Source organism: Sorex araneus, chromosome 5 (assembly GCF_027595985.1).
Source record: "Sorex araneus isolate mSorAra2 chromosome 5, mSorAra2.pri, whole genome shotgun sequence".
In the NCBI taxonomy this organism is placed as follows: Eukaryota; Metazoa; Chordata; class Mammalia; order Eulipotyphla; family Soricidae; genus Sorex; species Sorex araneus.
In genome coordinates, this window is record NC_073306.1 from 206,704,229 (window position 1) to 206,730,770 (window position 26,542).

The 26,542-nt window shown below is 56.3% G+C and overlaps 1 protein-coding gene across 1 annotated transcript in view; it reads right to left on the bottom strand.

The window, feature by feature from the left end:
* Window positions 1-5,451: 5,451 nt before the first annotated feature.
* The window catches only part of WDFY3 (WD repeat and FYVE domain containing 3), a 284,440-nt gene continuing 263,349 nt past the window's right edge, over window positions 5,452-26,542 (bottom strand). Inside the window, 12 exon segments of the mRNA XM_055139598.1 lie at window positions 5,452-8,854; window positions 11,956-12,153; window positions 13,089-13,200; window positions 14,248-14,547; window positions 15,589-15,685; window positions 17,157-17,339; window positions 20,783-20,962; window positions 22,386-22,544; window positions 23,199-23,353; window positions 24,670-24,817; window positions 25,648-25,860; window positions 25,965-26,056. Coding sequence (XP_054995573.1) covers window positions 8,731-8,854; window positions 11,956-12,153; window positions 13,089-13,200; window positions 14,248-14,547; window positions 15,589-15,685; window positions 17,157-17,339; window positions 20,783-20,962; window positions 22,386-22,544; window positions 23,199-23,353; window positions 24,670-24,817; window positions 25,648-25,860; window positions 25,965-26,056 — 1,961 coding nt within the window. The 3' untranslated portion in view covers window positions 5,452-8,730.

Genomic DNA, 26,542 nt, shown 5'->3' on the forward strand with positions numbered 1-26,542 from the left:
TAATTCCTGAGTGCAAAGGCAGGAGTAACCCCTGTGCATCACTGGGTGTGACCCCCCCCCCAAAAAAAAAAGCAAAACAAGAGAACAAGGTAGGAAAACTTCTGCAAACGCCCCAGAACTTCGCGTAGGGGAGGGGAGGGTGTTGGGAACCGTTCCTGTAGGAACTCTTTCCTGGGAAAGACGGATTTCTGTGGCTTAGGAACTAAAGGATCGAAGGATGGGAGGGTGAACTAGTTGGTATGCCAGCGATCATTGCAGTGCTGAGAAAACGGAGCATTGGTGCTGAATTCGAAACTCCGACTAAATTAGACCGAATGGGTATTTAGTCACAGAGACTTTTGTGGAGGCAGGCCGCATGCTGGCAGCTTAGAAAGTTCCTGAGAACGGTGATTATTTTTTAGTTTGGGGCCACTCCGGGTGGTGCTCAGGGGAATATATATGGTGCTGAAGACCAAAGCCAGGTTGGCCACTTGCAAAGTGCCTTACCCCTCAGACATTCCTGTGACTCCCATCCTTAAGACCTTGATGAGTATTTCACAGCACACACACACACACACACACACACACACACACACACACACACACACAATGACTCTAAGAGTAGGAGAAAGAACTGGACACAGGTGAATCCAAAGTCAAACCACGGACACGCTTGCTCACTTGCTTTAGCAGAACAAGACGGGCAGAGATGACCCTTAAGCTTACAAGCAACAGCTTGGTCTGTGGCCCGAGATTTTCTTTTCTCTCATGAGATAAGAAAGAAGTAGTTTTCCTTTTTTTTTTTTGTTTTAGTTTGTTTTGGGGCCACACCTGGTGACACTCCTCACCCACTCCTGGCTCTGCAATCAGGGATCCATCCTGGTAGTACTTGGGGGACCACATGGGATGCCAGGGACCCAGCCCGGGTCAGCTGTGTGCGATGCAAATACCCTCTGTACTATTGTGCAGACCCCAGGAGTAATTTTTATTAGTGGAAATAATAATTTTAGGGTATAATTTTTATTTTAGTTTTTTTTTTTTTTGGTTTTTGGGTCACACCCGGCAATGCACAGGGGTTACTCCTGGCTCTGCACTCAGGAATTACCGCTGGCAGTGCTCAGTGACCATATGGGATGCTAGGAATCGAACCCGGGTCGGCCGCGTGCAAGGTCGGCCCTACCCGATGTGCTATTGCTCCAGCCCTTTTTTTTTTTTTTTTTTAGTTACAAGGGACCCTTCCTGACTCAGCACTTGGGGGTCCTTTGCAGCGTAGAAACGACCCCCAGCTTGCAAAGCAGGTGCTTCCCCTGCTGAGCTAAGTCACCCGGCAGGTGAGCTGATTTTCTTGAAATCCCTCTGACCTCTGCTCTGGAATCCAGCCTGCGACTTTCTTTGTCCTTGTTGAGCAGGAAGTTGTGTGTGCTGGGGGCCAAGGTTCAAGTTCTAATACTTTATCTTCACGATAAAGCCGGGCATGGACTCTGCTATCACACCCTGAGCACACTTGCCCTGTAGTCCTCAGAGGCAGCTGGGCAACGCCTGCAGGAAACTGTTGGTGAAGTTTGATTTAGGACCCAGGCAGCAGTGCGGCAGAGCCAGGAGCGAGACTAAGACGCAGCCAACGGGGGCTGCAGGGACAGGACAGCGGGCCGGGCATGTGCCTTACGTGCCGCTGACCCCCGCTGGATTCCTGGCACCTCACATGCCCCCTGCCCCCAGCTTCTCAGGACTGATCCCTGAGTGCAGAGCCAGGAGTAAGCTCTGAGCACTGCAGGGTGTGATGCCCAACTAATCATAATAATGATAATAATGAAGTAAAATCAAAACCATCAAACATCTCGGTGAGTCCAGTTCCTCGTGTTCTGTGTGTGGGAGTGTTGGCAGGAAGATTTCCAGAATTGCTCCCGCATATCTTGCCTTATGACTGCCCACGACCATAAAAATCTTGCAAGGTTTGTTTCTTTAGATTGGGGTCACAAGCAGCAGTGCTGGAGGGTCGCCACCAGCTTTCGGGCTTGGGGGGGGGATCGGAGGTCACTCCACAGTACCAGGGCCAAAGCGGGGTCAGCCACACGTAAGGCCATACACACCAGCTTTAATTTTGGGTCTCCAGCCCCTTAAAAATGTTTTAGTGTGTCGTTACTTTTATGCTCAGATTTCCAAATTTACAGTACAATATGGAGTACAATATGCACAGTACACTTGCCATGAAATACCTCTTTCCAGAATAAACCCTGGTAACGTTGAAAAAAAAAAAAAAAACCCAAACCTTACACAAGAGCCTCAGATGCCGGGGACCGGGCCCTGTCCGACCCAGCTGTTACCAATGTACTTTAGTCAGTAGCCCTGTACCTAGGGGGCAATTAGCAACTCTGGCACGATCAGAATGTGTGTGATGTTTTTGTTCCTTTGGGGCCATACCCTGCAGTGCTCAGGGCTTACTTTGGGCAGTGTGCTTAAAGATTATTCCTGGCAGGCTCAGGGGACCATATGGGGATCCAGGAATTTGAACCCTGGTTGGCCATATGCAAGGCAAATAAATGCCCTGCCCAGAGCATGGTCACTTAGCACCTATGAGTGTGATTTTTTTTTTTTGGGGGGGGTTACACCTGGTGATGCACAGGAGTTACTCCTGGCTCTGCACTCTGGGGCTGGAGTGATAGCACAGCGGGTAGGGCGTTTGCCTTGCATGCAGCCAACCTGGGTTCGATTCCCAGCATCCCATGTGGTCCCCTGAGCACCGCCAGGGGTGATTCCTGAGTGCAGAGCCAGGAGTGACCCCTGTGCATCGCCGGGTGTGACCCAAAAAGCAAAAGAAAATAATAATAATAATAATAATAATAATAATAATAAAGAAATTACTCCTGGTGGTACTCGGGGGGACCCTATGGGATGCTGGGAATCCAACCCGGGTCGGCCACGTGCAAGGCAAACGCCCTCCCCGCTGTGCTGTCCCTCCAGCCCCCATGAGTGTGATTTTTTAAGAAGACGCAATTTGAGGCTGAGTTACTGGTGTGAGCCAGCCCTGCGGAGCGAGGCACGCCCACCTCCACGTGCCTTCCACAAACCCAGAGCCCTGCAGAGACGCGTCTACCTCGCAGCGCAGCATCTGCGTCTCAGAGCCGCTGCAGAGACACATCTGTGTCGGATGCTACGGGCCCGTGTGCGACCGGGAACCTTGCTCCCTCTCGAACGGGGCAAGCGCAGCCTGAAGGTCTCCGGCTGCACACCCGGCCCCGCACATCCCTGGGTCTGGCTCACAGTCGCGGGGCTGTGCTGAGATGCTTCCAGGGCGCTGAGGGATGGAGACTGTTTCTGCCACACGGAAACCCTCAGCGCTGCGCTGAAACCTCCCGGAGCTGAGAAAGTCTCCAAAGCACGGGAGGAGAACCAGGCTGGGTGCGGCCCCGCCACCCCCCACCTCCCTAGGGCCCCCACATTCTCCGCTTGCGTTTCTCCTGGTATATGCGAACATAAAACACCAGCCAGGTGGGACTTCAGGTGGTTTTTAAGGAGCAAAAGGCCCAAAGAGGGGGCAGTCTTGCAGATCCACTGTCATGGGAGTTCGGAAAACCTGGCGTCTGGAGGCTCCCGGAGTTGAGCTCCTGGAGGAAGCTGCAGCTTCAAAGGGAAGTTGGGGCTCTCTAAAGCACCCAACTCTCTCAGGCTGAGGCTGGGAGTCAGCGCGAGCACAAGTCAAAGGACAGGTCACTCCGCGCTCACTGAGGGATGCCTGGGGTGGGCTGGGGAACGAGACTAAGGAGGAGGTGAAGACTAATTCCGTTCCAATGACGTGCTCCCTCTGCGACGCCAGAGGGTCAAAGGAGGCATGAAGAGAAGCCAGGGGCCAAGCTGGAGGGCGTTCAAGTGTTTGTCCTTGGGAATAAGATGGTGAGACTGGGGGGACACTGAGTCACTCTCAGTGGTGCTCAGGGGCTACTCCTGGCACTGCTTGGGAGCAGGCAGTGTGCACAGCATGTGCTACAGCCCCGGGGCTCTCTCTGACCCCTGGGCATTGGTCTTTACAACCCTGATGGAGTGTCCGCAGTTGACAATCTTGAATTCCCAGACAAGCGCAGTTCACCTGCTGGTCTTTAGAACTGTGTGCAGGGGCTGGAGCAATAGTACAGCCGGTAGGGCGTTTGCCTTGCACACGGCCGACCCGGGTTCGATTCCCAGAATCCCATATAGTCCCCTAAGCACCGCCAGCGGTAATTCCTGAGTGCAGAGCCAGGTGTAACCCCTGTGCATCGCCCGGTGTGACCCAAAAAGCAAAAAAAAAAAAAAAGAACTGTGTGCAGTGTGTGGCCATTTGCAGGATTTTTGTTTGTTTTTATAATTGTAGAAATGGTCACTGTCTTGGGCTGGAGCGATACTACAGCGGGGAGGGTGCTTGCCTTGCACATGGCCGACCTGGGTTCAATCCCCAGCGCCCAGTATGGTCTCTTGAGCCTGCGAGGAGTCCTGAGCACAGAGCCAGGAGTAAGCCCTGAGAACTGCCCGGTGTGCCTCCCCAACCCCTCCCCTCTACCCAACATAACCCCCCCCCCCAAAAAAAAAGGGAAATGGTCACTGTCTTAGCAATTCCTGGCGTTCCTCTCTTCTGCCGCTGAGGTGGCATGGCTGGGCTGGGGTTGTGGCTCAGTGGTGCATGTGTGATGCTGTGGGTCTGAGCCCCGCATGGGGGCGGGCAGGGGGAACTGCAGTGAGGCGAGTTGTGTTATTATGGGCACAACAGCCTCAACCTTTGTAGTCTATTTGCGTTTAACATGAACAGGGCACGAGGGAAACTCAGGTGATGGAAAGCAACCACAATCTACTTGCAAAGTGTTTTGTTCCTCCCCTTTACGTGGAACTTAATAATTAACTGACAGAAAAATTACAAACCAGGGCTGGAGGAGTAATCGCACAGGGGAGGAAGGGGTTTTCCTTGCACACGGCTGACCCCGATTCGATCCCCGGCATTCCCATATGGGTCCCCCAAGCACTGCCGGGAGTACAGATTCCTGAGTACAGAGCCAGGAGTCAGCCCTGAATGTCGCCAGGTGTGGCCCCAAAACAAAACAAAGCAAGTCCAAACCACCTGATGTGGTTTGCTTCTTGTCGGTCCATTTAAGTTTGGGGTTTTTCCCCCCACAGGCTCTCACCTCTCTGGAAGTGTTTAGGTTTGCACTCAGGAATCCCACCCAAGAAGCAGCAATGCGACAGCTGAGTGCGTCCCACAGACACGGCTGCAGAACACATCCTCCTCCCGAGGGCCTGGCGGTTAAAAGTGGATCCAAGTAGGAGTTGAAGCAGAACCCACAAGCCAGCATCTCTGCAGGCAGGGACCCCGAGAGAGCAAGACTGCTGGAAGAAGTTCACACCAGAAGAGAACTACGCAACGTTTAGGGAATGACAGGCCCTCGGTTCGGATGGGTTCGTCCTTCCCTGAAAAACTAGTCTTAAAAAACAACTTTTTGTTGTTTTGGGTGGTAAATAGTAGGTGTTTATTTAAAATGAAAAAAAGTACCTGGACTATTGCATTTAATCATGTAATTGTGTTACTCTACCTTTTTTTTTGCATCAGAGACAGATATACAATAAACATTCAATTATCACAGTTGCACACTATAGTAATTCTTCAGGCCTTTCACATCACCGCCAAAGAACGGATATGGGGTTCTGCAATATAGTACAAAAGTCCACAATCAATTCAGTCTTAGCCAGTATCTTCAATTTACTTCTGTTGCTGTACAAATAATTGGCCATTACTAGGGCTTACAAGTTAATAACAGGACAAAAAAAATATACATTGCACTGACACAAAAAGTCAGCTGTGTTAATAGTCATGCAACAAGTAACCAAACTTGCTGAAATTAAAAATACTTTCTAAAAACAGTTTTAACGGCATAAATATTTTATACACACTTCATTTACCAAAACAAAATGTATTTAAATGATACAAAGCAAAAAATAAGTTTCTACCAACTTTATACATAAGAAAGTGCAAAATAACTTATCTAGAGAGTTGCTATTACCCAGACAGATGGTTGTGACGGCAGCTCTTCTCTTCCAAAGCGTGACACTACAGCCGCGGACGATACAGAAATGTTAAAAGACCCGGATGAATAAATGCATGGATGGATGGGTGGATGGATGGGTGGACAGACGGACAGACGGATGGGTGGCTGGCTGGCGGCATGAATGAATGAACTACACAGGTCAGGCAGAAGTCCCGTGAGGTACTCTCGAAGAACGGAGACCACACAAAGGTGGATGTACATGCTGAGAATATTTGTTGGTAGACATAATTCCATGGGACAGAGAGCCTGAGCAACAGCTTCTACACGTAGGTGAGTGCGTGGATGTGTGAGTGATCGGTGATTTCTGCTCTGAAGCAAAAATGGAAAGGAACCCCACCACATGAGACAGTTGCCCACAGAACCAGCTGCCAGAGGAAAATACTCTGAGGAAAGTTTTGGTTTCCACCTTCTAGTTACGGAAGTTGCGTTGGAAAGTTTAGAAGTGTTCATCCCGTAAAACTTCATCATTACACAGAGGAATAACCCGGAAGTCACTAGACACACATTCATATATTCAAGTCTCTAAAGAACACCTCTGCCATTGGGTTTGGGGTAAACATGATTCAAGAACGAAAGGAGGACGCTTCTTTGAAAAAGTGTAGAATAACACTGCTACACCCCCCCGTGCCGGGGGGCAGAGCCCACGGTTCCCGAGAACGCTTGGACGAACGTCAGCACGATTTCTCGGAACAGATCGATGGTGGTGGTGGTGGGGGAGCAAGGGATCCCGGGGAGGAGGGAGACCCAGAAAGGAAACCAGAACACAACTTGTCTTCCAGTTAAAGCGTTCATGCCAATCATCCTTCTGTTATCGAGGACACCTGGACCTTTTGAAATGGAAGTGTTGGAATCAATTTTGATATGTGATCATAAAGAGACTGGAGGCTCACACCTTCGGTAAAGAAAGGTTTGAATTTAGTCAGCATAAGGCACTAAGCAGCCTTTAGAGTCTTCTCTTGGAGACCTAGATATCAGGAAGAACAAATCCGCCCTGAAGCTGGTTTCAGCCCGTTAGGTACGAGATTACTGCTATACCAATGCCTAGTCGTTCTGGATATATCCGTAAGGATGCGTGTGCATATCTGTGCATTTTAGTGCATAAGGGTGCCTGTCACCAGGACCTAGAGATGGAGGGTCGGGAAAGGAGAAGCCGCCGCGCTCCTGGATGGCTTCCGTCGTGCAACGTCGGTCCTCTCTCGGCCACCAAGGAGTCGACACGTTTCAGATCACAGGGCTTTTAGAATTGCTCATAATATCATCACTAAATATCTGAAAATGTTAAAATCTAGATTAATTGTTTCATTTTCTTTATATATATATATGTATATATATGTACATAACACACATTTAAAAAAATTCCACCCCCAAAGCCTGTCCTCTGTAAACGGAACCATCTCTCAGCCCCCAGCAGCTATTTCAGTCTCCCTGGATTTGCGTGTTCTGTATCCAACTCGTAGAACAAATTAAATAACTAAATATTAAAATACTGTAATTATATTCATAGCAAAAACAAAAAAATAGACATTGATACAGTATAAATCTCACTGTTTTCAGGTAGATGGCATTAAGTGGTCAAGGTTGATTTCTGAAGCAGTTCTGACATGATCCAGTTTTACAACAAGGTCTATCGGTTAGTTCTGTACACTCGTTTCTTTTTAAATTTTTTTTTTTTGTCATCCTTTTTTTGGAAAATAAGCGAGAGTAGAACGTTAGTGTGGACAGAGACACACACTTCTTATGCTCTATGCGAGAGAAGCTAATTTGGGTTACATGCAAAATGTTCCCAGTAGCTGAGGCAGGGCTGCGTCCTGCTCCGTGGCCGTCGTCTCTCCCGCTCCGGGCACTGCCAGGGCGGCCGCTAACGGCCAAGCATCAGTCCACACGGGGGTCTCCTGGGGCCTGGGACGGAAGAACAACACTGAGGTGGTGTACTGCCGGGTGCAAGATGCCCAAACGTTTCCGGACGCTCACTCTCCCACACCGTTTCCTAGAGAAGGTCCGTAGGTTTTTGGTTACTAGCCTAGCTGACACGCAGACACTGAGCCCCGCGAGAGAAAGGGCGTCGGGCACTCGGGCTGGGCTGGGAGGGGGGGGGGGCGGAAAAAAAAGACCACAGATAATGTCTTGGAGGATTTAAAAAAACATATTTATAATTAGTGAGTGAGAGGTGTCAGACAAACTGTAGGGAGTTCATCGAGTTAGTGGTTTCGTTTGAAGTCTCGTGTTACAAGCAGTTAAGTCCTTCTTTAGGAAAAAAAAAAAAGGCCTTTATACCTATTTACAATATACACAGTTCCTTGCAAAGAAGTCAGATTTACAACCATTTTCTAAAAGCCTTTTTTTTTTCTTGTTTTTTTTTTTTTTCTTTTTGGTGGGTTGGTGTTGGTTTTTCCAAAAAACAATGAGGAACTTCTACAAAAATGAGACGCGAGAAAAAGAGAGTGGGGAGTGAGGGTTTGCTCTGGGCCCAGTGATGCCCGGAGGGAGGAGCAGGTATGGACGCGCTGCCTGGTCGAGGAGCCCCCTCAGGTGTGTCTTGTGCTGTGCGCCCCGCGCGCACCACCGCCAGCTGCACAACGATGCCCTCACGCGCCGTGAAGAGACATGTAAACGGAGACTGGGGCGGGGGAGGCCCTCCGGCAGCACGCGCGGGACCCAGGCTCGGGCTCCAACCCGCCGGGTCGAATCAACAATTCCGGGGCCCGTCTTCTGCACCCCGCTCGTGCTGCAGGTTGTAGTAACAGTTCTGGCAGACGCGCACGGGAGAGGAGATTTTCAAGCGCTTGATTTCCGACTGGAACCGACTGCACCTGAGGAGAGGCAGGACAAGGCGTCAGGAGGGGCCTCCCCGCCCCTGCTCACACCCCACACCGGGGGCCATCTCCTGGGAGCGCTGGCCCGGGTTCCATCTGGGGCATCCCGTGTGGTCCCCGAGCCCCGCCAAGAGGGATCCCTGAGCACAGAGCTCTGAGCACCGCGGCGTGTGGCCCCCGACCAAATGTCTGTGTGAAACCAAGGGAGCCGTTTGTTTTCCCGAGGAGAAGGAGCATCCAAGCGCTCCTGACCCCCGAGCCCCAACGGAGGGAAGCGGAGGAGTCTGACGAGGCTCTCCACTCCCACCCACTCGGGCTCCCGCTGGGACCTTCACCGTTCTCTCTTCCCAGAAGAAAACTCACTGCCCATTTGACTATTTAAAAAAAGTATTATTGGGCCAGAGAGAGAGTCTGGGGGCTAAGGCACTTTGCTCACCACCCGCCGACCCTCCATGGAGCCCCTGAACCACATAGGGTCACTCCTAGTAGACAGCCAGGTGCAGCCCCTGAGCACCACTGGGGGTGTGTGTGTGGTGGGGGAGGGGGAGCAGGGGGAGCAAATCTACAAGGAAAGCTTTTTTTTTTTTTTTGCAGTGCTGGGAGCAGAATCCAGAGCCACACTGCAGCCCTCACACCCTCACTGTTCCTTTGCAAGATCCTGAGTTCTGGTTTCAGGTTTCTCTGTGAGGGAGATCCAAACCCCAGTCATTTCTCAAACAGGCTTTTGTGTTTGGTTCAAAAGCCCTGTTTCCATTTCTCTGGGAAAATTCCTTGGAGTAGACTCTACTTGGAAGATATTCACGCTCTTTAACAAGTGTCTCGCAGAGTGCCCAAGAACAGACGACTAGTTAAAGAAACGGTGGAATACTATGCAGCTGTTAGGAGAGATGAAGTCATGAAATTTGCTTATAAGTGGATGGACGTGGAGAGTATCAGGCCAAGTGAAATGGCTCAGAAAGAGAGGGACAAATATTGAAGGACTGCACTCATTTGTGGAATATAAAATAACATGAGACTGACCCCCAAGGACAGCAGGCAAAAGGGCCAGGAATACTGCTCCATGGTTGTCTCGTGAGCTGGGGGGGGGGGGGAAGGCAGCTGGGGTGGAGAAAGGATCACTAAGTCAGTGATGGTTGGAGGGATTGCTCGGAATAGGAGATGTGTGCTGAGAGTAGATAAAGGACCAGACATGATGGCCTCTCAGTGTCTGTATTGCAAACCGTAATGCCCCAAAGCAGAGAGAGTATGGGGGAAATTGTCTGCCATGGGGGCAGGGGGAGGGCTGGAAAGGGGAGGATACTGGGGACACTGGCTGTGGAGAATGTGCCCTGGTGGAGGGACGGGTGTTCGACCACTGTATGACTGAAACTGTTTCTCACAGTCGTTCAATAAAAAAAAAAGTGTCTGGCCTCTGGGAGGAGGCGGGTGCGAGCAGGTGAGGAGGACCCACCACTTCCGGCTCATGCAGCCTGGAACAAGACTGAACGGAGCAGTGCCTCCCCCCCTGGGGCCCCCCGAAGAGATACCCCGAGTGAGGAGTGCAGAGGCTGCCCCTGGACACCTCCCGGTGCTGACCTGCTTTCTCTGAAGAAGCCCTGCACCTCTCTGCCTGGGGCAATCCCTCCCCGTAGGGTCTCTGAGGTAGGCTCCCACCTACCACTTTATACAGTGGGGACCTGCAAGAATCCCCTCGATGACACTGTGCTCTGAAACGAAACTCTAAGAAACAGCCACAGTGGACACGCGAGGACCCTGACAACGGGAAGTCACTGAATCACCCGCTTCCCTAGAGAACTGCCGTCTCGAGGCCCAGGGTCACGAGGCAGCCCTCAGCTGCCCCGGAGCCCACAAGAGTCCCTGTGAAGGGCGTCTGGGGTGGGGGGGAGGGGGAGGCTCCTTCTGGCTACCTCTGCTTGAATCTGATTTGCTGGGAGAGAAGATTTGAGATCAACCACCTGGAAAAAAAAAAGGTCCCATCTTTTCTGAAATGCCTTCATCGCCAGGTTCTATGCCTCCACCGAGTGTCGGTGAGGACTCCTGCTGGCTCTGTGAGGAGGCAGTGGTGGTGCCCATGTGCAGATGGGGAAACTGAGGCTCCGAGGTCAGTAACCTGGCAGTGAGTTTTGTGTTGTGGGCATGCCTGGTTCAAACAGCACCACCTGGAGCGAGGATGATTCTGGGGAAGCATGTCCAGAATGAAGGAGTTTATTTGGGGGGGGGGCTGGAGCGATAGCAGAGCGGGTAGGGCGTTTGCCTTGCATGCAGCCGACCCGGGTTCGATTCCCAGCATCCCATATGGTCCCCCAAGCACTGCCGGGAGTAATTCCTGAGTGCATGAGCCAGGAGTGACCCCTGTGCAGCGCCGGGTGTGACCCAAAAAGCAAGAAAAAAAAAAAAAAAAGGGAGTTTATTTGGGCTTTCTGGCCACACCTGGTGGTGGTCTGGGCTGATGCCAGTATGTGCCCCGGGTGACCCACACCAGGTGTTCGACCTGGCACAGACCCTCCGGGATAGGGTCCCGCTCTGCCAGCTGCTCAACCACCTCCGGGCACACTCCACCAACCTCAAGGAGATAAACCTGAGGCCGCAGGTGTCCCAGGTGCTGCCCAGAGACGCAGGCAGGTGTGTGTTTGTCAGTGTGCAGATCGTTACAATGTGTCATCGACCAAAAGCTTACACTCAGTAGACTGGGAACACCTGTAAAGGCGATTAGAGGCCGCCCCCAAAGCCCCCGTCCCTCTGAGAAAGCTCGGCAAGCTACCGAGAGTATCCTGCCCACACGGCAGAGCCTGGCAAGCTACCCGTGGCGTACTCGATACGCTAAAAAACAGTAACAACGACGGTCCTCATTCCCCTGATCCTGAAAGAGCCCCCAACACGCCATCAGGCTACACTAGGACGCGACAGGGACGAATGGAGATGTTACTGGCGCCAATCGATGAACAACGAGATGACAGTGATACAGGGAAGACCGGGGGACGTGGGGGTGTCGGAACAGACGGCCCCCGCATGTGGGGAGTAAGGCCCGGGGGAGTGGGGGTGCCAGAACGACGGCCCCGCGCGTGCAGGCCCCTGGGACGCGAGCCCGGCCAACTTACTTCTGGCAGAAGAGCTGCCCGCAGTTCCTGCAGTGGTGCCGCCGCTCGGTGAGCGAGAAGCGCACGGCGCAGCCCGAGCAGCTGTCCCCGCCCTCGTCCTTCACCCAGTGGTCAGCCGCCGAGCGGCCCGGCTGGTCGCTCACGGACCAGCTGAACACGCGGCCCCGGCTGTCGCCCACGAGGATCCGGCTGTGGTCCCTGCGGAGACAGGGCACGGAGGTCGTGTGTGGCCGCGGCTTGGTGCCGGGGCCAGGGTCGTGCACACACGGTCAAACCCAGGGCCCGGCCCGGCTCCCACTCCCCCCACTCCAGTCTCTCGGGAGGAAAGCCGCTCCCGAGGGTCCGGCTTCCTTCTCACTTGGAATTAAAACCCTTTCCTCGGGGCTGGAATGATCGCACAGCCGGCAGGCGTTTGCCTTGCAGGCGGCCGACCCGGGTTCGGTTCCCAACATTTCATGCTCTGAGCACCAGCCAGGAGAGATTCCTGAGTGCAGAACGAGGAGTAATCCCTGAGCATTGCCAGGTGGGACCCAAAAGGCAAAAAAGCCTCCCAAAACCCCCACAAAAACCCAAAACTAAAAAATAACATAGCAAAAAGCCCCTTTCTCGGAGCTGGAGCGATAGCACAGCGGGTAGGGCGTTTGCCTTGCACGCGGCCGACCCGGGTACGATTCCCAGCATCCCATATGGTCCCCCAGCACTGCCAGGAGTGATTCCTGAGTGCATGAGCCAGGAGTAACCCCTGTGGATCGCCGGGTGTGACCCAAAAAAGCAAAAAAAAAAAAAAAAAAAAAAAAAAAAGCCCCTTTCTCTGTCCGTCTGTCTACACAAAGAAAAGCCTGTTTTCCAGGCTGGGGACCCAGTATGGGGTGAAGGCGCTTGTCTCGTGGGTTGGGCCCTCCCAGGGGGAAGCACCAGGACACAGCCGCGGCCGGAGTTAAGGCACGGTGCGTAGGCGGGAGGGAAGGCACTGCTCTCCTGCTCAAACACAGACGGATCAACGGCCAAGGATGCTCCCTGTGGCCTGCCGGGTTAGCGCCCCGCAGCCCCAGAAGTGGTACCCAGGAGAGCGGGAATCCTGAGGTAGGGCCCAGACTGGGCCCTACCCCCAGCCCCACCCCCGGGCCTCGTACTTGGAGACGCCCAGTGCGGTGATCTCGGCAGGATGCGCGTTGTCCTTGCGGTCGAAGGCCGTGTGCATGGTGAGCTTACTCCGGAACACCAGCTGCCGCTCCCACCGGTACCCTGCAGGGGAAGCGCAGGATGGGGCTGGCCAAGGCCGCTGGCAGGAATCCCCTACACTGGAGCTCTCGCACTCGGGTCCCCGGGACACGCCCTTCCCACGGCCTCGGTGGCATCAGTCTGGGTAAGTGTCCCGAGCAGAGGCCAAGAGGGGGGGAAGGAAACGTCTTCGGTGCAAAGCCGATCCCAATCCTGCAGTGGACGGTCCCGCCTCTAACTGCATCACGGGCACAGTGACCTGTGGACTCGATTTTTTTTTTTTTCTTTTTGGGTCACACCCGGCGATGCACAGGGATTACTCCTGGTTCTACACTCAGGAATTACTCCTTGCGGTGCTCAGGGATGCTGGGATTCGAACCCGGGTCGGCTGCATGCAAGGCAAACGCCCTACCCGCTGTGCTATCGCTCCAGCCCCGGGCCTCGATCTGTTTTGTTCTGGTATTTGAAGATGCTCAGGGCTGGAGCAATAGCACAGCGGTTGGGCGTTCGCCTTTCACACAGCCGACCCGAGTTCGATTCTTCTGCCCCTCTCGGAGAGCCCGGCAAGCTACCGAGAGTATGGAGCCCGCATGGCAGAGCCTGGCAAGCTCCCTGTGCGTATTGGATATGCCAAAAACAATAACAATAAGTCAGTCAATGAGAGACGTTACTGGTGCCCACTCGAACAAATCGATGAGCAACAGGATGACGGTGACAGTGACAGGGCTACACCTGGCTCTGCCCAGGGGTTGCTCCTGAAAAGCCGGGGGCCCAGAACTCGGGGTCTGCCGTGTGCAAGGCGTGCTCCCTGCCCACGTGCTCCTCCCAAACGTGCTCGGAGTTAGTTCTCTGGCCTACTTTGCAGCCCGTTGGCGAGTTCCTGGGCTGGGAAGGTCGCCGGCAGCGGGAGGCATTTTTAAGAACACAACAAAGCGACATACTGCAGACATGGGCGAGAACCTCGCGTCCACTCCCCCCTCGAGCCATCTCTGCGGGCAGCCCCGGCGCTCAGGACGGGGTGCGGGAGAGCCGGGAGCCCCGCCCCCCACCCCAGCCCCGGCTCCGGGTTACCTGGCTTCAGCCGGCTGTAGTTCCGCGCCTCGATGGGGTTCGGGTGCGGGTGGCTCAGGGGCCCCTCCGAGTAGTTGACGAAGATGAAGCCGTCCTTCTCGTCCAGGCTGAGCTGGTCCGACCAGCGCCGGGACTCGTCCGAGCCGCGGTCCGTGCACCAGGCGGCGGTCGCGCGGCACGAGGCTGCCCGGGGCCGGTGGCCCCCGCTGCTCGGCTGGCTGCCGCCCTCCTTGGGGTCGGGCCCGACGCTCTGCTCCTCCGCCTCCGAGTCGCTGCTGTCCTCGTCCTGGGCTTCGTGCCCTGCGAGGGGCCGGTGGGGGGCGGGAGGACACAAGCCTCAGAGTCAGGCCCAGCTCTGCCCTGCCACCAGCTAAGACACACAAGCTAGTCCCAAGGCTGAGAGTCAGCCGCAGCGAAAGGAAATGATGAGCATTCATTCCCCTTTTTTGGGGGGGTCACACCCACAATGCACATGCACTTCTGGCTCATGCACTCAGGAGTCCCTCCTGGCGGTGCTTGGGGGACCCTATGGAAGGCTGGGATTCGAACTCGGGTCAGCCGTGTGCAAGGCAAACGCCCTCCCCGCTGTGCTATGGCTCCAGCCCCAAGGGCGAGCATCCTTAATTTCCGGGGGCAGCGGTGGGGGGAGGGAATTCCACAAAGGGGGGGTTTCTCGGCAGCACCTGCCCACCTGCCCATGTCCCAAGTGCGGGACTCTGTCTTTTAGCTTTGGCCCAAAGTGGTCGTTGCAGATTTTCTCAGACCCACTTCACACCTGCGATTGCTGTCTGGCCGGAGGGCACCTCGGGGGTCCTTGTGCTGCACCCAGCCCCACACCCCGCCCTCACCATCCGGGGCAGTCTCAGCGCTGCTCTCTGCAACCCCAGCCTGTCTCCGCCCATGCCCTTGGCCCCCTTGCGCTGCAGCCGGCCCTAACGCCCTCTGGCAGGGAAGCCCCCAGCTCTGCGCTTCCCTGGAAGACGCCCGAGCGTGTCACAAGTAAGAGAAGGCAGGACCACCAGGCTCCAGCAGCCACCACCGCCCTCCTTGAGCCTCCGTGTGGCTCAGCCTACGGCACGACCCTCGGCTCGGACGCAGAGCAGGGGGCAAACATCAGGACTGAGCCCCTGAACTCTGGCACCACGGGGCCCCCGCGGCTGCTTCGCCTGTCAGAGGGGGGAGGCCCTGGGCTCTAGGAAGCAAAGGAGCCGCTGGGGCCGGGCCAGCCTCTGCCCCCCACCCCCTCCATCCCCTGCTCTGTCCAACATCGACCCCCGCCCCGGGCTCCCGGTCACAGGAGCTGCCCACGGAGCCCCGGGCAGCGGCGTGGAGGGGCTCTACCTATTTGTGCTTCGGGACAGTCGTCCTGCATCTCATCGGCTTCGACAGGCTCAGGGGCTGGTGTCTCGGGCACCTGCAGGAACTCCATCCTCCAGAACTGCGAGCCAAGAAGTAGAGGGATTTTTTATTTTTATTTTTTAAAAAGAGGAAGAAGAAAATAAACCCAGCAGCTAAGGGTGTCAGGAAGCACGTGACGAGCTGCCGGATGAAGACGGGCCGGGGGCTGACGAGGCCGTTTCCCCCACAGGGTCTGGACCTCAGGATGCAGCAGCAGGCCCCGTCGGTGTCCCTGTCTGCAGTGCTCCTTCCGCTGGAGGGAAAGGGTGCCTGGCGCAGAGGAAAGCACCACAGGGTCAACTGACCCTGAAAACACGCGTCAGTTCAGGGGCCGGGGCGAGGCCCCGTGAGCTGTGTGAGGCCCCACGCCCGAGGCCCAGCTCACCGTCCCCCGTCCGCCCCGACGGCTGTGGTTCCGAAAAACAACATCCGCCATGCAAACCGCTTCACCTCTCGCCCCCGGAGAAACGTCCTGTGGGTCCACCAAGCCCACTGTTCCCTGCAACCACTCTGAGTCTCGCACCTGCCGATGCGCCACCCAGACAGGGCGCCCGGGAGGCAGACAGGGAGTGGGGTCCACAGGTGTGTGTGTGTGTGTGTGTGTGTGTGTGTGTGTGTGTGTGAGAGAGAGAGGAAGCAGGATCCTTGAAAGCGCGCACGTGTGTGTGTCAGAGAGGAAGCAGGATCTCCAAACACACGTCAGTGAGTGTGTGTATATGTGTGTGTGTGTGTGTGTCAGAGGAAGCAGGATCCCTGAATGCGCATTCGTGTGTCAGAGAGAAAGCAGGATCTCCAAACGCACGTCTGTGAGTGTGTGTGTGTGTGTGTGTGTGTGTGTGTGAGAGGAAGCAGGATCTCCAAACGCACATCTGTGAGTGTGTGTGTGTGTGTGTGTGTGTGTGAGAGAGAGAGAGAGAGAGAGAGAGAGAGAGGAAGCAGGATCTCCAAACGCACATCTGTGAGTGTGTGTGTGTGTGTGAGAGAGAGAGAGAGAGAGACAGAGAGAGGAAGCAGGATCTCTAAATGCACGTCTGTGAGTATGTGTGTGTGCGTGCATGCGTGTGTCAGAGAGGAAGCGGGATCCCTGAAGGCACGTGTGTGTGTGTGTGTGTGTGTGTGTGCGCGTGCGTGCACGCAGCTGCTCCGTACGGCGGGCACACCTGGGGAGCCTCATTGCTTGGATACTCCTTAGAGACTGGCTGGACGGAGCAAACGAAAACTCAAACGACAACCCACCCGAACCGAACGCCGAAGAGAGAAACTGCGGGCTCTGTCTGGCGCCCAGGCCTGGTCCAGAGGAGGCAGGAACCCTCCGCCCTCAGACCGGGACCGCGCAGCCCGCAGGGCCCCGGGACGCGCTTCCTGGCTGTGTGGTCCCTGATAGGAACGAGACTGCCCCCTCTCCCGAGACGACACCCGCCGGGCCAAAACCCCACTCCAAACTGTGACTCGGTGGGCAGGGGAGCCCTGGGTCAGGGGCCTCCCTGGGTGCGACCCTGCCACCCACTCACCCGCACCACGCCGTCCGAGTGGCCGGTGACGATGACGTTCTGCGTGTCCCACTCGTTCATCTCGGACACGCAGCAGCACACGATCTGCTGGCTCCGGCCCGTGAAGGTGTTGACGCTCACCACCGGGTTCCCGTTGATGCTCCACACATGGATGTGGGTGCCCGCACAGGACACGATGTCGCCCTGGGGGGGCAGGAGACGCTGGCTCAGGCCTCGCAGCCTCCGGGCTGGCGTGGGGGCCAAGGGCATGGGGGCCGGGGCCAGGAGGGCTGAAGCCCCCAGCTCACCCACACCCCCGGAGCTGGCAGGGCGTCTCCTGAGTCCCCCTGGGGAGGGCGCAGGGGCGAGCTGCTTTGTCCCTCTCCCACGACTTCCACTGGGAAAGATCCATTTAGACCTTTCACTCCACTCCCTGGAATCTCACCGGGCGCCTGCCATCAGCTAGCACCCTGGCTGGGACAGAAATCGTTCAGTTCACGGGGGATCATGGTCTTTCTCCTCAAGAAACCAAGAGAGGAATCTCGTGACTCTGTTCAGATCCTGTTTTTAACACCTCTACTCAATGTTAGCGGAATGACAGGATTAGAAAAGAAAGAAAAGGACAAGAAGACAAACTGGTATGTAGGCTCTTTTTTTTTTTTTCCTCTCCTTTTTGGCAATGCTCAGGGGTCACTCCTGGCCCTGCACTCAGGAATTGCTTCCGGCAGTGCTCGAGGACCATATGGGATGCTGGGAATCAAACCTGGGCCAGCTGTGTGCAAGGCAAACGCCCTACCACCCACTGTGCTATTGCTCCAACCCCTCCCTAAAGTTTTCGTTTTGGCAGGGTGTGCAAATGCAATTATTCCCGGCGAAAATTTGAAAGCAAGTTTGAATTGGCATTCTAATTTTAAAATATATATAGAGAAAATTTATCATCTTTAAGAAAGAGCTGCTGTTTTGCTCCAGTTCTTTCCTTTCCCTATTTTTCAAAGCTGTACCTTATCCTCCATGCTGATTGGCTAATGACTTTTCGGAGGGGCGCACACCTGGCACTTTCCGGGGGGCGTCTCCTGGCGGGGTGTAGGTTCGCTCTTAACCAAGGAAATGAACCCTCGGGTCCCCGAGCTCCTAACCCACGTTGTCACGATTTCCAGAGACCCAGAGAAGATAAGCTTCCCCCTCTCGTGGCAGGAGTCTGCCCTCGCCTGAGACGCCCTCTCAGCTCCACTGTCAGCCAGAGTTTACATGCTCTGGACACGCCATCTGATCCCTGGGACAGTCTTGCGAGGTTTGGCCCCGCCTTAGCGAGGACAGAGAGGCACCGAGGGCCAAGGACTCTGTTAGCATCACAGAGCCAAGGCCTGGGGGGAGCTCTTTCCACTGACCCGGTCTCCCCACCTGCCTCCCATCCCTGAGAGCCTGATGTGGGGTGGGGTCCCAGGGCAGCCGGCAGGCCGGAGAGCTGACAGGGTCTGGAAGGTGCAAGTCAGAAGCAGAGGGAGAGGGGAGAGGGGGAAAGGCAAGAAGAGGGTTCAAGGCAAGAGGAGGGGTGCCGGGAGGCCTGTGCACAGCTCTCGCCCTCCTTTCTCTCCCGGGCAACTCGGCCAAGGGGACAAGCACCAAATCAGTACTGGGTGGAGCTCAGCCGGGCCTCCGTCTGTGTCCGTCTGTCCGGGAGTCGCGCTCCGAGGAGGAGGTGGCCGTGACTGAAACGGGACGGGTCCCTGAGCCGGCAGGAAGGAGAGGCGTGAAAGGCAGCCGGATTCCTGCCCGGGCTGCCGGCTACTCGTCGGAGGGGAGGCAAACGGCTGTGCCACCTCTACAGGGCCACCGCAATCCAACGGGCAACGGGCAGCCACGGCGCGCGCGGCGGCCCCCGGACAGAATTCTCCAGGATGAGCGCCGGCCCAGAGTGGCAGCGCGCGGGGGACGCGGCACAGCGTGGTACACCCCACCTGCCGCTCTTCTCTAAGAGCCGGGATGGGGTCCCGGGGCAGCCGGCAGGCTGGAGAGCTGACAGGTTCTGGGCAAAGGGGCTCTGCAGCCCCGACCTTCCGGAAAACTCTCCCTCCCCGCCCCGGCAGGACCAGGGCTCCCGGCTGCTCTCTCAACAGCTGCAACCAGCAGAACCCCCCCCTCGCCTCCCACTCGGATCTCTTCCATCAGACGCCGGGAGGTGCCCCCCAACCTTCCATTTGTTCCTTCTCCTTTATTGAATGACTCCACGGCTTCCGACTGGAGGCATGAGACACACCCGGGAGCTTCTGGGACAGAGGAAATCCGGAGGGCCGGCTCTCCAAGGACGGGTCCCAAGGAAGGGGGAGTGGCTGACTTGCATACGGGACACAGGGATGTGGCACCTCTCCTTTGGACACAGGCTCTGTCTTTCTAAATCTCTGCCGAGGGTTTCAGCTCACCAAGAAGACTGTCCGGCCCTGCCCTGCTCACCCCAACCCAGCCTCAGTGGGCCCGGTCTGATGGAGGGGGAGTTGCCCTGGGCCAGAGCATTTCTTTATTTTATTTTTTGGTTTTTGGGTCACACCCAGCGATGCTCAGGGGTTACTCCTGGCTCTGCACTCAGGAATTACTCCTGGTGGTGCTCGGGGGACCATATGGGGTGCCGGGGATTGAACCCAGGTTGACCGCATGCAAGGCAAACGCCCTCCCTGCTGTACTATCACTCTGGCCCCAGTATTGGAGCGATAGCACAGGAGGGAGGGCGTTTGCCTTGCATGCGGCTGACCTGGGTTCGATTCCTCTGCCCCTCTCGGAGAGCCCGGCAAGCTACCGAGAGTATCCCACCCGCACAGCAGAGCCTGGCAAGCTAACCCTGACATATTCGATATGCCAAAGACAGTAACAAGAAGTCTCAAAATGGAGATGTCACTGATGCCCACTCGAGCAAATCGAGAACAATGGGATGACAGTGCTACAGTGACAGTGCTATTTATTTTTGTTTTCTTTCTTTGTATATAAGGCATTTCTTTCTTTCTTTCTTTCTTTTTTTTTTTTTTGCTTTTTGGGTCACACCCAGCGATGCTCAGGGGTTACTCCTGGCTTTGCACTCAGGAATTACCCGTGGCGGTGCTTGGGGGACCATATGGGATGCCGGGGATCGAACCTGGGTCAGCTGCGTGCAAGGCAAATGCCCTTCCTGATGTGCTATCGCTCCGGCCCCAAGGAATTTATTTCTGAAGTAAGATCGCCTTCATTTGGATACAATACCAATTTAAAAAAACCCAACTCAATAACCGTTTTTTCCCTCTTGTTTTGGGACTCAAATGTCCTTTTGACTTTCTATAATAGTCTATAAAATTTCATCGCAACTTTGGCCTCCTTAGCAAAACCCGCCAAGTCCCTGTTTTCAGAGAGATCCTATGCGCTGACATGTCGGTCCCACTCCTGGAAGCAGGCGGGAGGGACAGACAGAGCTCGTCTCCGGGTTACGGACGTTCACATTCCCTCACTTTGGCCAGTGCCAACAGAAGTCAAGGAGAACATGGGTTCTCCCCCCCCCCCCCTTTTTCTTGTTTCAATGAGGCGGGCACCGAGCAGCTCTCGGAGACGGGGGGACCCCTTTGCTATTCACGCCGGCCAAGCCCAGTGTCCCCCCGAGCTGAGCCCGGCAGCGCCTGGCTACTCACTGTGAGCTCATTGATGCAGAGGGCAGACACAGGTGCGCGGTGGCCGCGGAGCTGGGTGAGGAACGACAGCTTGTTGAGGTCCCAGATGATGCAGGTGCGGTCTCGGGAGCCGCTGACGATGATGTGGTAGGCGAGGGACGCGGTGGCACAGGTGACCGTGTCTGTGTGACCCAGCAGGGCCTACGGGGAAGAACAGGGCCACAGGCTGGCCACAGGCTCGTACGAGCTCCCGCAGCGGGGCAGGAGGGCCTGGACGAGGGGGGACGGGATGGCGTGTGGGGAATGAACCCTCCAGGTGGGGGGCGGCGGGGGTCAGGATCATGACCGCGGTGCTCAGGGAGCACTGCCGGCTCCGAGGAACTCTTGCAAGCCAGAATAAGAATGCTGCCTCGTGGCCAGGCAGAGAAATGGGGCCCAGGGAACTGTGATGTGGGAATACAGGTATTTCGAAGACGAAGATTCAGGTGACTATCGGGCATCCTAGGCGATTTACTATTTGAATAGTGGGTTGGCGTGAAGTCGTGCCCAAGGACTGGTGATGTGGCAGGGGACACGTCCTGCACAGGGGACTGGGTTTGAGCCCCAGCACAGCAAAAGACAATGAACAGAGCTGGGGGGATCGGGGCCGAGCACGTGCTTGTGCTTTGCGTGTTTTGGGAGCCCTGATTTTCTTTTCTTTTCTTTTTTTTTTTGCTTTTTGGGTCACACCCAGCAATGCGCAGGGGTTACTCCTGGCTCTGCACTCAGGAATTACTCCTGGTGGTGCTCAGGGGACCATATGGGATGCTGGGATTCAAACCCGGGTCGGCCTCATGCAAGGCAAACGCCCTACCCGCTGTGCTATCGCTCCAGCCCCTGCTGGCTGCTTTTCACAGCTGCATGGTACAAGAAAGCTTGACAGCGAATCCACCCCTTAAAGGAAAAAAGGCTTAAGTATACAAGGGTTCTTGCTGTAAGCAGATTTGTAAGAGTGAGGTACATAATAGGTGATCAAAGTAGTTGTTACTAAAATCATCATCGGTTCTAACAAATACATTTGTGCGCTTCTCCTGTCCTTGAGCGTACAATAAATGAGAAGCGAAACAAAACAAAACGCAAGGATCAAAGATGAGGAGTCTAGCCAGAGTGAGAATCAACCCGGACAGGAAATATCAGTAACAGTAAGTATACTTTGGTTGGCAAAAATTCAATTTACAGGGGCTGGAGCGATAGCACAGTGGGTAGGGCGTTTGCCTTGCATGCGGCCGACCCGGGTTCGATTCCCAGCATCCTGTATGGTTCCCCGAGCACCACCAGGAGTAATTCCTGAGTGCAAAGCCAGGAGTAACCCCTGTGCATCGCCGCGTATGACCCAAAAGGCAAAAAAAAAAAAAGGGTAAAAATCAATTTATATGACGTTTTCAGAAATATCTGCATGTTTGAATACCTTAAAAAATTAAAATACCTGCAAACACTGCTTCGAAATTGTTTTTAAACGACTACCTTATCAAGGAGTAAAATCCTAATTTTGCTCTCGTGTGCGGGGCCAGGGGACCCATTTGTAGGGGAGTCGTCTGGGTGGGGCGGGACGGGGCAAGCCCTGTGGGGCGCAGCTGGGTGGTACCTGCTTGAGGGTGAGGCTCTTGGCCTTCTCCTTGGACGTGCCCATCTCCCACACGCACACCACCGTGCTCGTGCCGCCCGTCACCACCAGCCGGGGGTTGGGGCAGATGGCGCACAGGATCTGCCCCCACTCGGATAAGCACTCGTAGACGGTCACGGCCTGCAGGGGGGACAGACGAGATGTGTCACTCGGCCCTGCCCAAGCACAGCGTGAAGACCGGCCCGCGGACCCCCAGTGGGGGTGTGTGTGTGTGTGTGTGTGTGTGTGTGTGTGTGTGTGTGTGTGTGTGTGTGTGTGTGTGTGTGTGTGTGTGTGTGTGTGTGTGTGTGTGTGTGTGTGTGTGTGTGTGTGTGTGTGTGTGTGTGTGTGTCCCCGCCCCTCCACCGTTACCCCCCGACTCTGGCTATGGCTCTGCTCAGCCTGAGCTCTGGGTGCCCACCCTGGGCTCTGGAAGGAGAACAGTGACCCGCAGGACCACCATCCCGCCTGACTGCTGACCCATGTGACCTTCTGGGGCTCCAGGTGTGAACGTGGGACACGCCAGGATCCCTCCCACCTGCCCCCGGGGAGGAACCTGCGGGGTTTGGGGCGTCTCCCAGGGCGGTGCCCGGGTCTGAGCTCCTGCAGGGCAGCGCTCGCTGAGGACAGCGCCCGGGCCCTCTCCGGACGGGAGGGAGCCGGCCAGCGCCCAGCCATCTGGGGCGCGGCCGAGGGGGCAGCTGTGCCTAAAGCACCGTCCTTCCCCGGAGGCGCGGCGGACAGCCCTAGCGGGGCCCGGGACCCCCGGCAAGGCAGGCTCCGGGGCACACGCACCTTGTCTGACTCGTAGGTGCCCAGCCGGCAGCTGAGGTCCGCGTAGCCCCAGGCGAAGGTCCTGTTCCAGGCGGGCGGGATGAGCACCTTGCTCTGCTCCACGGCCAGGATGCCCTTGTCCGTGCACACGATCTGGCCCACGGGCTCCTTCAGTTCTAGGGAAGCCCAGCGGCACGTTCGAATGGGGACAGAGGACGGGATCCTCCGCCTCCTCGGGGGCACGACAGGCAGCTAGCCGCCGGTGGGGGGGGGGCGTTCCTGGGGCAGGGGGACCCCAGCACGCACGGGGGCTGCCTCCTCCGGCCTTCCTGTCCCGGCCGCCCAGCCTGGGCCTGCAGCGCCAGAAGGCAGGCAGAGCTGCCAGACAGCACAGAACTCGGCCACTGCAGCAGTGACCGGAAGGGACTCAGGACAGCAGGTAGAGAGTGACACACGGTGGCACGGAGCCAGGGCCCAGTCCAGCGAGCCCCAACTTTGGGGCTGGCGTGCCCCAACACTGGGGTTTTGGTGGAAAAGGTATGTCTGACTCCATAACGCTTTTTCTTCTTCTTTTTTCTTTTTCTTTCTTTCTTTTTTTTTTTTGCTTTTGGGTCACACCTGGCGCTGCACAGGGGTTACTCCTGGCTCTGCACTCAGGAATCACTCCTGGCGGTGCTCGGGGGACCATATGGGATGCTGGGAATTGAACCCGGGTTGGCCGCAAGGCAAATGCCCTACCCGCTGTGCTATCACTTCTGCCCCCATTCTTCTTTTTCATTCTAGGGGGGCGGGCAGGCACTTAAAAAAGAAGGACTTATAACAACATCAGATGAAAGATACTTTTTTTTAAGCTGGTACAGCTGTCTCACCTCTGTTCTTAAACTGACAAAGCCATATAGATAAAATGCTTTTTCTTTTTTTAAAAAAAAGAGGAGGCAGAGTGATAATACAGCAGACAAGGCGTCTGCCCTGCATGCAGCCAACCTGGGTTCCATCCTCTTCGCCCCCGACGGAGCCCGGAGCTCTGGGTGCAGAGCCGGGAGCTGTGTCTGGGCACTGCTGGGTAGGGCCTCCACACCGGAGCCAACCAACCCACCGGACCAAAGCCTGCATGTATGAGGGAGGCACCACTTCTGACATTTTCATCTCGGATGTCTCAGGGGGCAGGTGGGAGTGGGGGGGAGGAGCCAGTCTGCTGCTTTTTGATGGCCCCACAGATCAAGAGAGAGAGGGGGGGCGTGGGATGGGGCAGGGGGCAGCGCAGAGCGGGCTGCAGGCCCTGGGATGTCCCGTATGCTTCGAGTGGTCAGTTGGCCACCACCACTGGGTGCGACCCCCCCTCCCCCCACCCCTGTGATGGAAACGGGGAGAAAACAGTATCTACACGTTCAAAATTACTGAAGAGAAAAACCAGAGAGAAAGGAGGAAAAAAGAAAAAAAAAAGAAACTCTACTGCGGAGCTGGTTCCCGGGGCTTCGCCGCTCACACCCACCTTTCACGGGCGTCAGCGAAGGCCTCAAGTTGTCCAGGTGGTGGAAGAAGATCTTGTCGCCCGTGGGCCCTGGCGGGAGGGAGAGCCCGGCACTGTCCCCGGCGAGCCGGCTCCTCACTCGCTTGGGTGGGTGCGGCTTCTTAAACAGCTGCGGGAGGAGAAGACACGCTCAACGGGCCACACAGCACAGCCCTTGGGAGGGGGGAACCGGGGTTCGAGACAGGGGGACGGCAAGGAAGGAGGTCCAAGCTGAAGGGGAAACCACGCGCCCCGTGAGCCTGACACGCGAGTCTCCGGAGGGAAAGGAGAGAAGCCTTGTACGGGGGACGGACACGCAGGGCCCGGAATGCTGAAATACTCGGTTCCTCTTTGATGCAGACAGAGGAGCCGGGAGCGGGTTTTATTAAGTGGGACTCTCTGGGTTTATCTTCCGGTTTCTCTTAGTGGTGCGAGGCTGGGAAGAGGAGTAAGAACAGCCCCCGTTTTTTTTTTTTTTTGCTTTTTGGGCAATGCACACCTGGGAATACACAGGGGTCACTCCTGGCTCTGCACTCAGGAGTTACCCCGGCGCTGCTCAGGGGACCATATGGGATGCTGGGAATCGAACCCGGGTCGGCCGCGTGCAAGGCAAATGCCTTACCCGCTGTGCTATCGCCCCAGCCCCAACAGGCCCCATTCTTAAATGCAGTGGCTTAAAGGGTCAGGGAGGGGCGCGTCAAGGTCACCCTCTAAAGAAAAGAGAGGAGAAGGAATGTGATGGGGGGGTGGGACCAAGGGACAGTTGGGAAGTGGCAGGGGCGGGGTCACGAGTGACTGAGATTCAGGGCGCAGTGACACGAGGGGGGATGGGCTAACCATCCAAGGCGCATGGCCAGCAGCTGAGTCTTGCCTGGCTGGTGGCCGCATCTCCGGGAGTGGACACACCGCGTCGCCCTCACCCCCCCACCCCTGCAGTGCTCCCCGGGGACACAGGCGCACCTGCTTGGGGATCTGGCCGAAGTTGTTGATGAAGCCGATGGTGGCGGTCTCCTTGAGCGGGTCGTTGATGTTGTAGATGTCCACCTGGCCCTCGTAGAAGAGGTGGTGGAATACATTTACCGCCTCCACGGCGGCCGGGCCCTGCTGCTTGTAGCCGAAGATGAGGTCGATCCACTCGTGCAGGTGCGCGCTCACGTAGTCGCACTCCAGTGCCTGCAGGGGGGCAGAGCCAGGTCAGCCAACGCCCGCCCGCCCGCCCGGCACGCAGGGGGCGCACACAGCGCCCACGGCCAGGAGCCCACCCGCCAACCCCTTACCTCTCGGTGCACTCGGATGAACTCCCGGGGGTCCCCCTTGGCCCAGGGCGGAAGGATCACGTCGCCGAGCTTGGTGCCGTTCTGTTTACAGCCTGCACGGGTGGGGACGAAGGAAAAGAGGGGGGGGTGAGCAGGGACATTCCGGCCGGGGAAGGGATCCCCCAAGGCACAGGCTGTGGGAACCCTCCAGACAGCGGGGTTGCAGATCTCAGGGGCCCTGCCCCGTCTGGGGGGCCACACGGGGTACACCTGGCTGCTTCTGGAAGCTTCCTCGGAGGCACCACCTGTCTCCAGCACGGACATCAGGCGCAAGGGCTCGGAAGCTCAGCTGACCACGGGGCCCTTATGTATTTCTTTCACACCCAGCGGTGCTCAGGAGTTACCCCTGGCTCTGGGCTCAGGCATCACTCCTGGTGGTGCATGGGGGACCCCAGGGGGTGCCGGGGGTGGAACGGGGGTCGGCTGTACTGTCTCTCCGGCCCCCAACCAGCGGTCTCCTTTAAATGAAGTATTTAAGTTTTGAGAGCTAGCCCCCTGGGCACGCTCAACGGGAAGGATGCCCAGCAACAGGGGCTATC